Here is a 16,822-nt window from a genome sequence, read left to right on the forward strand (position 1 = left end):
TTACAAATCGGATCTTCAAATTTGAATTTTCAAAATCTTTTTAATTCTTTTCATAAAACTTATCATCAAATTTGAGTTTTCTAAAATTTTTTTAAAATTTTTTTTCACAAAATTTACCCACCAATTTATTTGTCCTTTAAAATAAAAAAATTATTCTGTACAAATCGAAAACTCAATTTTATTTTTTTAATTTAAATTTATTTTGTCACAAATTAGATGTTCGATTTTTTCATGCCAGCTAAATCTGAGTTTTTTTTATTATAATTTAGAATTAAAAAATAAATCTTTATATTAATAAAAAACATACCGTTGATCCATAATTGAGTATAACACATGCTCATTTTTCATTACTAAAAAAATTATAAATAATTCCATTTTTATTTTATATAAAAAAGGACCACAAAAACTAGTTAGTTTGAGTAAAAATATTCTCCAGTCCCTAAGATTTAATAAGAATGCCCTTAATTAATTATTATTTTAATACATAATATATCAAATTAGATTCGATTACATAAAATTGTAAACAAAACATGCGTATAATTCAATTCGGTTTAAGACATTAATATTATTTTGAGCTGAATTTATTTTATACATGTGAATTATCCTAATATATTTGCCACCAACTCCTTTTGTATTGTGACATGTTTTCCATGGATGGTAAAGAGAGTCCTAATGAGTTGTTAAATAATATGTATTGACGATGATATGCTAAATAATTATTGTTTGGAAACTTATCAGATATAATTAACTTAAGATTGTGAACATTAAGCAATTAGAATTTTCAAGTATTTTTTCTCAAAAATGAAAGAGGAAAATAGAACAATAAAAATTACACAGGTTATTAATGCGAATATAAGCTTTGATTTCGATTTCATTTGGATTTGTTGGTTTGAATTTTTATTAAAAAAGACGAAGCTCTTTTAAATTAAGCTGTTTTAATTTAAGACAAAATTTTAATCTTATAAAAAGACTTTTATCATTTTTTTAATAAAAAAATCTTACACTTCATTTTTTGTCAGATAAATACTGCATTGAAAAACAAAATTAACTTGAAGCCTTTTTCTCGTGTTCCATGTTCATCATGCGCTTCCCTATCCAACTTTGTGAAACTTATATTAAATCCATACTTATTTGCCAATCTTATCTTAGTCTTTAATTAAAAGTTGGTGAAGGAATATTTGTAAGAGGTCACATAAAAAAAGAGATATTGTTCAAAAGATTGAATTGAATTAAATAATGGTATAAAATATTTATGTTATGAGTGGATTAGAATAACCTAAAAATAATAATAAATTAGATTGATCTAATAGTTAGTTTACTAATTTGTTTAAGTAAGCATAGAAATTTGAATTTTATATTGTACATGCAATAATCTATTAGACAGTGACAAATTCTTAAATAAAGTTTAGTATTACGGTAAATTAATCCTTAACGCAATGAATTAATCTTTAACATAATGGATTAAAGAATACAATAAAAAAAACTAAAAATAAGAATTTCAAGTGAACTTATTAAATTTCTTTTTATTTGAAGGTAATATTTTATTTAAAAAATATAAAATTACATTTAACTTTTATTACCATCACATACTTATATAAAAAAATAACAATAATATTACATAACTAAGACATGGTAGTAATTAAATTCAATTAAATTAATTTAAGGCCATTGTTATCGTTAAATTTTTGTAACATTTTTTTCCTATTTTTTTCATTTTAATTTTTATCGTTAATATATACAATACAATTTCCCTATCTCTACAATCTTTATAATAAATATTATTTTAATATTAATAATTTTTAACAATTTAATACGCATTTCTGTTATTAATTAAAAAAAATTTAAATACATAATTAATTAATAACAATTATATTTTTAGATAAATATTAAAAATATTTTGTGTATAAAGAATATTTTTTTATATAAAATATGGCTTTAGTTTTAATAATATTGTTTAAATGTTATTAAAATAACTTTATATATATATGCTTAAATTTTCTACCAACCTTCAGACACAGTCTCTCGAACAGGACTTCAAACTTGAAACCAATGGCGTCGGACCCTGAACAACCTACTCTCTCCTCTTTCCCAAAGGTTCTAACCCTTTCCACTTTCTTCATTCTCCTTTTTCTTTTGGATTATGTCATCTGCTATGTTCAAGTTTTCTTTTGGTTTCTTACAGAATGTATTGGATGAGTGGGAAATTTGAAATTCATAAGCTTTTTCTTTTTTGGAAAAAAAAAAAGTAGAGCAACTTGGATGAGAACAACCATGAGGTCAATGGGTATGGTAAAAAATTTGAACTTGTTGCAGTCATAATGAACTTGAAATCCTTTTTGGTTGCCTAGACTGGATTTCTATTTCCGATTTTGCTAATTGATTCACCGGTTGGCTTCTCTGGTCTTCATAGAAATAAGAGACATCAATTTTTTCCATTTTTTTATTGTTTGGTGCCTAGCAATTATTTGTTTTATGAAAAAATGAGATCATTGTGTGCTTTTTGCTCTTAGTTATTTGGTTGTCTTTGGTAAAAAATAGAAATAAAAAAAAAGGAAAAGAAGAAGAAGATTGAATAAAGAATAACTGAATAAGCTGAATGCTTTTAATAAAACAGCACATTTTACACAATCATATAAGACCTATTTGTTGATGTCTATGGCCTATTGTGTTTAATTTTGCTTTTATAACTTATGAAATGCATTGGTTTTTTAATTAGGAGAGAAAGCCACATGGTGAGATTGGGAGTGCAAGGGAGCCTCTTCTTAATGTGTCCCATGATTCTGAAAAGTATTCTGTATCTGCTGCGATTTTCCCGTGAGTATTACATTTCGTTTCGATGCTTTCCGTGTTAATCCTTATGGTTTGCAATGGAAACCTATCATGCATCTGTGATTTTGTCTAAAACATACTATAAATAGCCACATATAGGAGCTTTCAGCTTGCACTATCTATCCAATGATCTTGTTTACTGGGATGAAGAATGTGTTAATCGTGAAGTTTAGAGAATTGCCAATGCATACGACATCTGTTTCGTTTAAATCACAACTAGATGTACAATCCTATGTGGTAGGTAAAGAGAATTCAGATTTGGTTCATCACTGTTTCTCTGAAAACTAGATTGATTCAGTGAGGATGAAACTGGTAGCAGCAATTGACATTCTAATTTTGGAATCATAACAGAACACATAAATATTATGTTCCATTTGATAGCTGTTGAAATACCAAATGTTACCATGAGATTTTATTTACATGGCTATAAATAACCCTTCATTGCATGCTATAAGGTTGATTAAATGTAAATTTTATTAAATACTCTTTCTGTTAAAACTTTTTTATGTCCGTTTAGCTACTTAGAAACAAAAGAAGAGAAAGAATAAGGGCTCTGTCTGTAGTCTTACCAAGAAGTATTTTAAAATTCTCAGGTTTTTCTTCCCAGCTCTTGGTGGGCTGCTGTATGGCTATGACATAGGCTCTACATCGTGTGCAACAATTTCCATTGAGGTACACCTTTATATTTCTACTATTTATATAGTTCTATCTTTCCTTGTCTGCAATGGATCAATGTTGAAGGAAGACTTCTATGGTGAGACAAAGAATCCATTGTGAAGTCTGCTTGCTGATGAGACAACAGCCTAGCCATTTTTGTTGTTCGATAGAACTGGTTTATACAAAGTCCTTCTGTTTATTAAAGTATGATGCATTTTTACTCCCACTATAATTTACAGGAATTAATGTACCAAAGAAAAACCTCCGAATCATATGCTTCTATGCCGACACCTTTTTTTTCCCGGTTGCTTTGACTAATCGTACTGTTAGACTTAACAATTTCGATGGGTTGTTTCATTCTTATACTTTCTTTTGTTTGCAGTCGCCAACACTAAGTGGAGTATCTTGGTACAACTTGTCCTCCATTGAAATTGGTCTTGTTGTAAGTTTGAATTAAATTTGTTCTTTCTTAGGTTATGGCTACAGTTTGTTTCTATTATAATTATAATTTGATCCTTGTTTTTGGTACATTTTTATTATTATTTATCTTGAACATAACATTAGGTATTTGATTTTGATGTCTTTTGCAGACTAGTGGATCATTATATGGTGCCTTAATTGGTTCTGTGTTGGCCTTCAATGTTGCTGACTTCCTAGGTAATTATCGCTCTAACTGGTTATCATTTTATATATCCCCTTTCCTGGGGAAGTTTATGACAAACTTCAATTTTAGGTAGAAGAAGGGAGCTGGTTTCAGCGGCATTGTTATATCTTGTCGGAGCACTCGTGACAGCACTAGCTCCAAATCTTCCTATATTGGTGATAGGGAGATTTATTTATGGTATAGGAATTGGATTGGTATGTTCTTTTTTACCAAACTGATACATCTAAGTTTATTTCTATTAATTTCTGCTTTATCAGGGTAGAAAAACCATCTAGGCAATTTGAGGTGTAGGATTTACTATTGTCATATACAAAAGTAAATGATCATTGGGCCTGCACCAGCACCTAATGCCTTAGAAGGGTGTATGACCAAATGGGTAGAGAATATAATTTACTGAATTCGTTGGAAGAATATAATCTCGGAGAAACTATATCTATGAGACACATTGCTTAGAACTTAGCTTCAATACTTGCTTTAGGATAGAAGCCTTTTAGCATCACTATATATATACTGCAATAGGAATAAGTACACTTCTACATTTTCAAGCGAAATCGTGATAGTACACTAAACATATTCAGTCATATATCTTATTCTATCATAATTCAAGTCTAATATTCTATAGGAATGTATTAAACCTTTTTTTTTTTTTTTGAAAAAAAGATTTGGTTTGAATCATTAAATTTCGCTGGTGGAATTTATTATTAGGGCATTCATATACTTACCTCCACTTACATTGGTCCTTAGACTTCATATATGTGAGTCTACTTGCAAGGAAGAGATAAAAGTGGGAAAATGGTTATTTTGCATGTTAATGGCACTCTTAGTTAAAGAGTTTGTTATCTAAAGAATAGATGGTTATCTTTTCTAGGCAATGCATGCTGCTCCAATGTACATTGCTGAGACGGCCCCGTCATCAATACGTGGACTACTGATTTCTCTGAAAGAGTTCTTTATAGTACTTGGGATGGTGGTAAGTTGTAGAACTTTCAATACTCCTACTATTATGGCTTCCTGAGTAATAATAATCTATCAAAAACCTTTCTATATGTAGTTGGTAATATAGAAAATGGTCAAATATCATTTGTGCAGGCAGGTTATGGAATCGGTAGCCTTCTGGTAGACACGGTAGCTGGGTGGCGGTATATGTATGGAGTTAGTAGTCCTTTGGCAGTAATCATGGGAATTGGAATGTGTTGGCTCCCAGCTTCTCCTAGGTGGCTACTTTTATGTGCTATACAGGGGAAAGGGGATGGAGAAAATTTGAAAAGCACCGCAATTCATTGTCTGTGCCGTCTTCGAGGTCAAGCTGTTGATGACTCAGCTCATCGGCAAGTGGATGAAATTCTGGCTGAGCTTGCTTATGTGGGTGAAGAAAAAGAGGTTACTTTTGGAGAAATGTTCAGAGGAAAATGCTTGAAAGCCCTTACCATTGGTGCAGGATTGGTCTTGTTTCAACAGGTATAGCAACTGCTCAAATAAAATAGTAAAAATAATCACAGTTCCCAGATTTTCATTGTATTCACAATGTAGACTGAAATTTGTGACAGATCACAGGACAACCAAGTGTGCTTTACTATGCTGGATCAATCCTTCAGGTATTATATAACACAAATTCATATGATCTATTTATTACCTGTCACTAGTGGAAGTTTGATGAAATTGTAACCCAATCCAATATGTAGAGTGCAGGATTCTCCGCTGCATCTGATGCGACCCGAGTCTCTATTCTCCTTGGTTTTTTCAAGGTAGATTTTTTCCCCTTATGTTTGCAATACCTGAACAACTTAATTAGCAAGGAAACTTTTTGTGAGTTTTATTAGTAAGATGTGGGTGAATGTTTTCTAAAAAATGCAAAATTACTGAATTGGGTATGAAGTTATTGTTCAAGCTTTGTCAATTGTCATTTTTCTGTAACTCTTCTCTTGCTCTGTTACTGTGCAATGAGCTAACTGTATCTTCATGCTGTATCCATAAGTTTGTGTCTTAATGTTGCTTCTTTTGTTAAATCGGGAGAGATTTGAAATTTTAAAATATTAGAATTGTAGACTTTTGATTGGCACTCCCTTCAGTATTTTCTTTTTCAATTGATTGCATTTTGTCAAATGAAAGAGCCATGTTTGTCTATTCAAAAGCAGTTCATACTCTTTTGGAATCAATTGTTGTTAAGAAACAAACTCTTCTCATTTTCCCATCTATACAATGCAATGCGACACATTTTCAACAAGAGAAAAGGGAAAACAAAGAAAAATCATGTTACAACTTGTTCCCATTGTCCTTGTCCTTGTTTTCACTGCTCTTGGTTTCCCTTTTCTGTTTTCTTGTCAAATTTATGAGCATCTTCTCCTATCCAGTCAGTTTAATATGTTCTGTGCGACTTATTTGTTATGTTTGTGTTCTAGTTGATTATGACCGGAACTGCTGTCGCCGTTGTCGATAAAGTTGGAAGAAGACCTTTACTACTGGGAGGAGTTTCAGGGATGGTCAGTTCCTTCTTATCTCAGACTTTAGTTTCGGTATCAATATACCAATAAAAAGACTCTTACTTGTATGTTGTATTGAGAGAGGGATGAATGTGCTAAGCTCTCCTGTTTGCATAACTCAACATCAACTTAACGAACTATAAAAAAGATATGATCATGATACCAGATTTTCAACCATGAAATGATGTTCAGATTTCATGAACTCATCATATATGTTAACTTGTGTTGCAGGCAGTATCTTTATTCCTTCTGGGTTCGTATTACATTTTCTTGGATGATGCCGCAGTCGTTGCTGTAATTGGTCTGCTGTTATATGTTGGCTGTTATCAGGTGAATAGACTTCCTCTTGTTCATTAAGGAATATCATTCTTCTTCATATAGTGCTTATCTATTTGATCATGCTTATACCATTTTGATTTACCATCATCTTGTTTATTTCGTCCAGATTTCGTTTGGTCCAATTGGTTGGCTAATGATATCAGAGGTTTTCCCCTTGCGCTTAAGAGGTCGCGGACTAAGTATCGCTGTACTTGTTAACTTCGGCGCAAATGCTCTTGTAACATTTGCTTTCTCCCCACTGAAGGTGATTAACATCTTCAATCCCTTTATTTTCAACAAGATTTTGGAGACCACAAAAACATACTACTCCCTCCATTCCCTTAATTCGATCACTTTCTGGTACATTCTTCTATAATTCGATGTACCAGAAAGCGAAAGTAAATCAACCAATGACGGTGCAATCAGATGATTACCATATTTTACAGAGGTCTAATCTTGCACATCATAAAAGGGCAGCTTGGTCTGGGGAAGGGCCGCATCCAAAGAGTGTATTGTAGACTGTCTAATCTCATAATTACGTCAATAGCTGATTCTACGGCTTGAACCCGTAACCTTGAAGTTACATGAACACAACTCAATCAAAACACATCATTAATTGAAATTGCATGTTTCTTCTTTTTTTTTTTTTTCTCCCTGCAGGAATTACTGGGAGCAGGAATTTTGTTTTACATATTTTGTGCAATAGCAGTGGGATCTCTTGTATTCATATACTTCATTGTACCTGAAACCAAGGGACTTACCCTTGAGGAGATTGAGGCCAAATGTCTATAATCAGAGCCACCTTGTAACTTCTACATATATGTTGTACTTGTACTACTACTGCAAATTCTCTTCAAATCAATGTTTTGTTAATGAAACTTATCATGTAGATGTAAACAATTTGCAATGATGCATGTCGTTGAGTTAATTATTATGGATGGATGTATCACCTATTATATTAATCACTTTAATTTGGATTCCCAGCTTCTCTTGTCTCAAAAAGGAAGGGCATGAGTAATATTATAATATTTATAAATAAAATATGCATTTTTTTTAATTATATAATAGTGCTTATCTTGTTAAAATTTGTGCTTATCTTCTATTAACATTGTTTTTTTCTTTAAACAACTACTCTTCATATGATAGTGTTATGTTAACTAGTTAAGTACAAAAAAGAGTGTTTTTTTAGCATATTATTGAATGTGGATATACATTTAAAAAGGAATTTACGTCAAATATTTTTCTTCTAATTTCTTAATTGTTACATTTAATTCATAAAAAAATATTGAAATAACAAAATAATCAACGAATTCTAATATAGATCTATAAGATCCGCCTGTTTTGAGTAGGTTCCATTACTTATATTATAAAATTTTAATAAATATCGAAAATGTTAGGTAATTTATCATTTAAAATTGTGGCATAACTAGTGTTATTTTGTACAAATTTTTAAAAAGATTTATTTCTGAAAGGGAAATAGGAGGAGTAAGATTTTACAGCAGAAGGGTGCAGCCGTGCAGGATGCATCAATAATAATGGAGTGTGTGTGAAAGTGAGAGTGACACCAATATAGTAATCATGACATCATGAGTTTCAGAGTTGGTAAATGGTAAAAAAAATTATTACTCCCGTGATGATGTAATTTTTGTATAAAAATAATTGTTGAAAATTATTAAATAATTATATAATAATTTTTAACAAATAATGTTACATAAAGATCATGGTCTAATAAAAAGTAGAGTGTGTCACGGAAAGAAGCGTTACGTTACGTAACGTATAGAAATTGGAAACACGTAAAGTAATAATAATGTAAATGTAACGCAGTAATAAGAGACAGAAGCACACGACGTGTGACAGATAATGTTAGAATGAATGAATGAATGAATTATTATTAGCATTGCTCAGAATTCTTCAGATGGTAGCTTCAGTCAATCATTTGAGTCTACAAACCCTAACACCTTTGTAGGTAACTAAGCAACTCTACCTCCCTATCCCTATAACCCTATATTCCCTTTATTGTCTCCCTCGTCATCGTCATCATCATCATCCCATATTCAATTCTTTCATTTCATGATAAGTAAATAAATGCTTCCTAGTTCCTATCAACAACCAAAATCCAATTACTTCGTTACTTATCATTATTCATTAGGAATAGCAACAATTTAGTTCATTGGTCTAGTGATTAATTTATTAATATATTTAAATAAGTATTAAGAATTTAAATTTTATTTTTTATATAAAATAATTTATTAATTTATTGACGAACAATAAATTCTTAAATAAAATTTAGTATTACAGTAAATTAGTTTTTGATCTATCCAATTAAGAGATATTTTAAAAAACAAAAAATTATTCTTGTTATCCTTAGACTAAACTAATAAAGTTTCACATGATATTATCGTGGGTTTAATTTTGATGCTAAACAGTTTTAATAAATAGTTAATAATAATTAAATAATTTGATACGTTTGGCTAAATTATTACCTAACAATTTTAAACTAACAAGTAACAACTCCACATGAAGTTAATTATAACTGAGTTTTCGCCTTAAAAAATATAATTTTATTATATTTGAATTTTGGCATTTTATTTTTAAATAATTTAGATTAAGAAAATATCATTAATATAGAAAGAGAATATTGTTATTTAAGAAAACAAAAATTAATGCATTTATTTTCATTGAAAATTTAACACGTTTATTATAATTTTTCTATATAAGTGAAAAGGAAATGCATCATGTGCTGGTTACTTGGTTAATAACACACATGATTAGTCATTCATTCTTGTGTTTGCTCATAAATCATAAGTTCTACTTCTAAGTATACTATTGATACCTGGAAAAGGAAAGGGTCTACAAGAACACGTCAAACATTGGAAATGAATGTTCATATGACACACTCACTATTGCTTTTTCATATATATCTGTGAGTTCTGTCCAAAGGATTAATATGATTAAAATAATTATCAAATATCTCATATTTATTTTTAAAAAATATAATAATTAATTAAATTTATTATTTATTAAAAAAATTGTCCTGACTCATATCATGAAATAATTTAGTCACCAAAATAAAATATCATAAAATAATTTGTCACATGTAATTCTCTAAACTTTTTAATTTTAATATGGAGAGAGGGTTGGTGTATAATAGAGTTATAGAGATATATGGTGTTTCACCAGGATATGAAGACTGTGCAAGACAAATCAGACCGTCCGATTGGAGATACTGTGATCGGACGGACCGAGTACAGACGGTATAAAAAATCCTGGATTCGAGTTGTGTACTGGCTCCATGTGACACGCATGCAGCTGGGCTCCAGTTGGCTTCGATGCTTCCATAAAACCCTGGATCCGATTTCAGTACCCACAAAATTCTGCTCCACACAAATCGGACCGTCCAATTTGTGTCCTCTCTCTGCAATGAAATCGGACGGTTCAATTTCTTCTCACTAAAATAAAAAATTGAACGTCGTCACAATAGTGTATATTCCTCCAATACTCCATAACTCAGCATAACTCATATGTCAACCTCATATAAAAAAAAATTAGCCTTATTATCTTACAAAATGACCAACCTACCTTGTATTTTTTAAAAATTAATTTAAAATATGTAATCTTTTAAAAATTAAATAACGCACAAATAATTTTTAAAATTTATTTTATTAGTAACCCTATTGCATCATTTGTGTGTATAAGAAGAAACAGAGCAATGCATTGGACATCGAGAAAAGGCAAAACCATAAGATGACCCTAATGCATTATGCATACACAAATGACACAACATCAACAACCGAAAATGACTCCCACTACTTCATTCACTCACCAATGTTTTTAAGTATAGATAATTTTAATTTTAATTATGGATATAAATATAAAAATTAATTTAATTATGATAAAGATAAAAATATAAAAATATTGATTTTTGTTTTTTATCTGTATATTTTTACATTAATGGCAGAATCTAAAAAATCTAAAAATTCATGATTGAGAAAGCTATATATTTCAACTATGAACACGAGATAATTTTGTCACCATGGAGAGTATAACACAAGGATGAGAAATAGCATCGACAAATTGCATGAAAATGAACAAGGATGAAAACCCATTTTATATATTAGTTAGAGAAATAATTATTAAGTTAATATTATAAGAGTGCAAGACAGCTCAAACTATTACGGATAAGCTTCTCAAACTCAAAGATAAGAGAATAATGGTTGAATCAAATATGAGAGAAATATTGATCTATTATTGCTACTTCTCTTAAATTTCCACTTTCACACTTGTATAGTTTATTTTGATATTCACAACACTATGAACTATGAAGAAGTCAAGGAGCTAAAAACTTCATGGGTCCACTCCCTTGTCATCGCATTAATTAACCATTTCTCCAAAATTGTGGTTCTTCTTTTGAAATTATTTTAGAATTTAGAACACTCCTTACCACAATGTAGAAAAGATGAAATAAATAAGAATAATAGAAATTGCAATCAAATCAATTCTAATAAACAAATTAAATATCCAAAAATGAGATGCCAAACCAAATGTATAAATGACATTTTTTGTTCTAAAATCATTAGCTTCCAAAGAACCATAATTTAGCCTATGTAAAAGAGGCAAGGATAGTAGAGACATTATGTTGGTAATGGTAACTAAAGCTGTTTGATAACAAGTTTTGGCTTAGGCCTTACTACTTACTGATACCATTTTCCATTTTTCTTGAATCATGTACAGAAATGTTACCAAGGTAAATCATAGTTGTGATAATGATAATATTGATAAGGTCAGTTACAAGTATAGAAATACAAACTAGAAACCATGTTCTAGGTTGGGGCTACTAGATGCATTTTTACTAGAAAATTCAGTCACTACAGCTTAGCCTCTAGAACTAGAAGCGCTTCATTTGCATAAATAACCATTGCTTTTATGATCACAACTCATAAGGGACACCAACAGGAAGGAGAAACCTAAAAAGTTTTGGAGGTGCTTTTGGATCAATATTGATTTTGACAATAGTTAATTTGTGTAAACAAGAGAAGCAAACAACCAACCCTATGGCAAACCAAGCTGAGCTGGAACTGATTGAATTTGCTAATCTCCAATATCTTCCTTCTTCTGCATCAAAAAGTCAAAAAAGTTGCAGAAAAAAGAATTCAATTAACCACAATGAATGGTCCCAATTTAAAGTAATGTTCTCCTTGTGCCGATTTAGCAATTCCCCAACTTTTTCAATCTAATTAGCTGTTCATTAACAAAATTTTATAGAAAAGCTCCAATGGAAATTAAGCAAATAAACTAAAAAAATGGATGATGCACATAAATACATGAGTAATCTAATATTAGAAGCACTTGGGTTTCATTTCTGTCAAGTGGGGTAATGCTATTCTAAGATTAGGGGATGGTACTTGATGAGTTATGAACTACCATTTAAAGTGGGGAAGTAGGACACAAACCCAACCTCACAAAGTGTGTAGTCTACATTTATGGGACCTTTTTTTTATTTTTTGAATAAATCAGGTCCAATTAGAGAAGGTCCTATTCACAAGTCACAACCTCGAATGGTCACAATCACTCACTCAGAAACAGGAACAGCAGTGCCAAGTCTTCCATGTCATGCTCAAGCCAATTGTTTTATGAAGCCTCTAAATAGGTTGATTTCAACTCTCTCCCATCTCTGTTGTGCCAGGAAGACATGGAACTTTGATTGCAGCATGAAAGAGACAGACAACAAAGCTATTAATGTGGCCCCATAGATTTGAGAGAAAGACCAGCACCACTTGCAAGAATGAAAGCTAAGCAAAACTTACATAAACCAAAAAGAAACAAACTTTATTAAGATTGGCGTGCAGGTTAATAATAGCAGCTCCAAATCAGGAAAGAAAAATGCTTCTTCCTACTGCATACTGTTTAAGTAATCAATTGCTTCAAAGTTCCAACTGTGTGTGTTAATAATTGGAAGATATGTGTCCACATACACACCCTTTACCATTGGATAGATCCTTCATCCAATCCAATGGTGAAAAAGGGTTGTTTGTTTAGGGAAATGGTACAAAGAATTGCTTCTCTAAAAGGCAGCACAAACTAAGTTTATTGACAGCACACAATTTTCATGCAACATCAGCAAACACAGCTTTTCATCAATAATCAAAATCACAGGGGAAGACGCTGGCTGATATAGATCATTAACCAGCTTTTCATCAATAATCAAAATCACAGGGGAAGACGCTGGCTGATATAGATCATTAACCGCTATGCAGGAAATTGAACTCAAGAATGTATTATACATTGAAGGAAGAATGAACCAATTTTGCATACACAAGGTAAAATACTAAAAATGAGTCCCAAGTTTTGCACCTTTGCAACTAGCAGAAAAAACTGATAAAAAACACTAAAGCTATAACTCCTATGATAAAAAGAAAAACCTTTTTCTATTTAGACGAACTTAAATCCATAACAACAAAATCAAATTTACATTGTCACAAGGCAAGCAATGGGAAAGAAATGTTTGTTTTGTTTCTTTCTTCCTTCCTTCCCATTCCCTTGATCACACTAACTGTCCAGTCAATTCTTCAACCTAGTAAGTAATAACACTGCCAAATCAAAATGCTACACAAAGAAAAAAGGACACAATGTGAAAAAAGAAGGGAGCAGGGTGTGGAACTAATAAAATCAGAATGGCTTAAAGTACAGCATGATTGGTAATCCTTCCCAGAAGCCTTGCATTGCAGTGCCATAACATATCATATTATCAAATCTGAGTTAACTCCACCAACCAAAAGTTCAATTGAAGCGCCTAGCATGATCATCAATGTGCATATATAGACAAATTAGTTGTTCCACACCAGAGAAAAAGGACCAGGTGGAAACCCCATTTTTCCATTTCAAAACCCCCAATATAACACCATTAACGCCATGAAGAAACAGTCAAGAGAGGAACATCTTTCCAAGCCAGGGACAAAAACTCAGGTTTAGACTCAACCAATGAATAAAGAGAACTGTAACTGTAATTCCACAGAAGGATCTTAGCTTGACTAATTGCATAATGGCTGAGACTAACTGATTCAAAACCACAACTTTCCATGAGAACCCTCCACTGCTCCTTATCCTCCATTCTTTCCCTCACAGTCCCTGGCAACCCAACGACACCGGAAATTCTGCGGCCAAATAGATGCCGCTCCACCTGCATCCTCTCAGGGGAATCAGGTGCCATGTTTGGCTCAAGAGACTCAAACACAGATGAGTAATATCTCAAAGCATTCTTGAACCTTTTCATGAATCCACCACGGGTCAAACTAGCTTCATACTCACCAAGAGTCACAATCTTAGGCCTCAATGACTTAGCCAAACGAAGTGCAGCCTCAACAGCATCTGGGGTCTCATCAAGAAGATTGTACAACTGAAGCATGAAGTTCACAGCCAAGGCCTCATTTGGATCAACACAGAAGCTACTCTCATTAAGCTCGTGAATAGGGGTTAGAATAGGCCTAAACTCAAAGTTCAGCTCAAGAAGCTTCGCAAACTCGGATAAACGATTTCCAGTGGCACTAAGTGAAGCAGCAGGGGAAGTTCCAAGAGCCATAGCCGGTATCCCTGAGATCCTTATGCTCTCAGGCTTCCCAGAAGAGCGTGTAGCAAATGCTTGCAAAAGTGCAGCCCACTGAATCCCTTGAACAATCCCAAAATCAACAATGTGAATCCTTGAACTTCCTTCAGTGGCTTCAAGAATAGCTTGGTTTGCAGTTAAATGTGCAAACTTTGAATAAGGGCATGCATCATTCAAAGCCTTGTAACACAGTGTTAGCTCCTCAGAGGTAGTGGCAGTAGAAGCAGTTTCCACCATTGCCAAGTTCTTATCTTTCTCCCTCTCAAAGGTTAATTTTCGGGTCAAAGCTTCGGCGAAGTAAAAGGAAACTCTTTGGATTGGGTTTCCGTTTTGGGACACCGATTTTCTCAACTGGCTCAGCGACTCTGAAGCTTGATCCGGTTCCGTTTCCGATAACAGAGCGCACTCTGTTAGTGCTTTCAGAAGCGGGTGCGACGAATCAGGCTCCGGCAAGCTCGAAAAGCCGCCTTGGACTGTGGCCGGAGCCTGCGGTGGTGCCGGCGGAGAAGACGCTACCATTTTCGGAGCCTCTTTGACGGCGGTTGGCGGAGGCAGCGGCGGCGGGGTTGCCCACGTGGCCGGCAGCTGAGCCTGTTGGAGAGATACACCGGTGGCTGCTGCGGTTGTTGTCACGGCGGCGGTGTGAGGTTCCGACGAGAATATCACTCTATTGAGATCCGAAGTCGGTGACAAACGGGTCGGACAAGTAGTAAACGGGCTAGAACCGTAAAGTCCGAAATCGGAATTACCGTTGTGCCACGCCGCCGCCGCCGCCGCCGCTGGGATCGTTGACGTGTCCGTCGAATCTCCCGCGGCGGTTGCCATGAGCGTGTCCATCCACTCATCGGAATCAAAAGTGGCGGCGGCGAAATCAGAGAACCTGAAGGAAGAAGAGGAATGAGGCTCCAATGGAGGAGGGAAGTGAAAAGCTGGATCCGGGTTGTCGGGTCCTGACCCAACTTGAAACGGGTCGGGAAAATCATTGGTTGGTGTGAGAGGGAACCCCAAAGGAGGTGTATTGTTCCATGGATGAAGAGAAAGAGGATTAATACCCAGTAAGTGTTGTTGGTTCTGCTGCTGCTGCTGCTGTTGGTGGTGGTGGTGGTTATGGCTATGGTGGTTGTGTTGTTGTTGCTCTTGTTGCTGCTTCTGCTTGATGACTTGCTGTGCAATGGCCATGAGGTTTCCACTGTCTGCACACATGTACGCCATGATGGATATAAGGTGTTTGATGAAATGCTTCTGAATGAATCACATTCAAGAAAGGAGAATAGTGAATAGTGTGTGAAGTTTGTAGAGTAGAGTAGGGTAGAGTAGAGTAGAGGAAGAAGAAGATGGTATGAGAATATATTATATAAGGTGTTTGTGTGAATGACGCTGTATAAATTAGGGAATGCAGATATAGTGTTTGTGAAAAGGGCGAAGAGAAGAAGAGGGGGGTTTGTTTGTGATTGAGCCGTTGAAGAAAGAGTGAGGAGTGAGTGACTTTGGAGGCTAAGAAGAAGAAACCAAACACAAACCTAAAACGACAACTTGATTAAAGGTTTTCCTAAAGACAGTAGACACCATCCCCCTTGGTCCCACTCCCAATTCCCAAACACCCTCTTCCATTATTTTTTTTCCCCCCACATTCACTGTTTTATTTATAAAAATATTATGAACATAAAAAAATTAATTATTATTTTTTTAACAATTTTAATAAAATGCTAATATGTAATTTAACACATACGTAAAGTTATTCGATACTATTAATGTATTAAAATTAAATTTATATTTGTTGTGTAGATTTTTTTTAGTTTAAAAGTGATTATTAATAACAAAAAATTATATTATAAAAATATTAAAAAATTATACACAAACAAAATATAATTATTCTTTTGTAAGCATTATCAACGAATTTAAATTGTATTTTAAGTATATTTTCTGTCCAAATAGATCCAAAATATGTCCACGTTAGTTTTCATTGTGATACTTATTTACTGCCGTTTCCCCATGTCAAAAACTTACGGTTACCCTTTCTTGTGAAATCGTAGAATTGTATAATGAAATCCACCTTATAATATATTTAATTTAATTATCTTGCTACGTCACGATTTCTTTTTTATTAAGATATTTACAAATATAATTAGTTAATTACTTTTTAAAGAGTCATGCTATGTAATTGGGGCTGGAAATAACTGGAGTCGAGTCGAATTATACCAGGTTTAAGTTCTATTCACAAAAATTAAGTTTGACTCACGGTTCGCTTCATTAATAATCAAATTTATTTGGTAA

General features: G+C 33.1%; 2 protein-coding genes across 2 annotated transcripts; one reads left to right on the forward strand and one right to left on the reverse strand.

The window, feature by feature from the left end:
* The first annotated feature begins 2,001 nt into the window (after window positions 1–2,001).
* Window positions 2,002–7,931, forward strand: LOC107477345 (D-xylose-proton symporter-like 2). Its single transcript, XM_016097338.3, has 14 exons — window positions 2,002–2,094; window positions 2,717–2,814; window positions 3,423–3,501; window positions 3,869–3,928; window positions 4,077–4,143; window positions 4,220–4,344; window positions 5,019–5,120; window positions 5,240–5,608; window positions 5,698–5,745; window positions 5,833–5,895; window positions 6,550–6,630; window positions 6,862–6,960; window positions 7,076–7,213; window positions 7,609–7,931. Exons 1-14 carry the CDS (start codon window positions 2,050–2,052, stop codon window positions 7,738–7,740), a joined length of 1,506 nt encoding a protein of 501 aa, XP_015952824.1. The 5' UTR covers window positions 2,002–2,049; the 3' UTR covers window positions 7,741–7,931.
* Window positions 7,932–13,354: 5,423 nt separating this feature from the next.
* On the reverse strand, window positions 13,355–16,045 carry LOC107477343 (SCARECROW-LIKE protein 7-like). The gene has a single exon (XM_016097337.3). It carries the CDS (start codon window positions 15,758–15,760, stop codon window positions 13,850–13,852), a length of 1,911 nt encoding a protein of 636 aa, XP_015952823.1. The 5' UTR covers window positions 15,761–16,045; the 3' UTR covers window positions 13,355–13,849.
* Window positions 16,046–16,822: the final 777 nt, after the last annotated feature.

This window comes from Arachis duranensis, chromosome 3 (genome assembly GCF_000817695.3).
Source record: "Arachis duranensis cultivar V14167 chromosome 3, aradu.V14167.gnm2.J7QH, whole genome shotgun sequence".
Classification (NCBI taxonomy): domain Eukaryota; kingdom Viridiplantae; phylum Streptophyta; class Magnoliopsida; order Fabales; family Fabaceae; genus Arachis; species Arachis duranensis.

Excerpts from the sequence above, each read along its gene's own strand:
- LOC107477345 (XM_016097338.3), top strand. The coding sequence starts at position 2,050 with ATGGCGTCGGACCCTGAACAACCTACTCTCTCCTCTTTCCCAAAG. Across the intron at positions 3,502-3,868 it reads GTGCAACAATTTCCATTGAG|TCGCCAACACTAAGTGGAGT; the intron begins GTACACCTTTAT and ends TTTTGTTTGCAG. Across the intron at positions 6,961-7,075 it reads TATATGTTGGCTGTTATCAG|ATTTCGTTTGGTCCAATTGG; the intron begins GTGAATAGACTT and ends TATTTCGTCCAG.
- LOC107477343 (XM_016097337.3), bottom strand. The coding sequence starts at position 15,760 with ATGGCGTACATGTGTGCAGACAGTGGAAACCTCATGGCCATTGCACAG.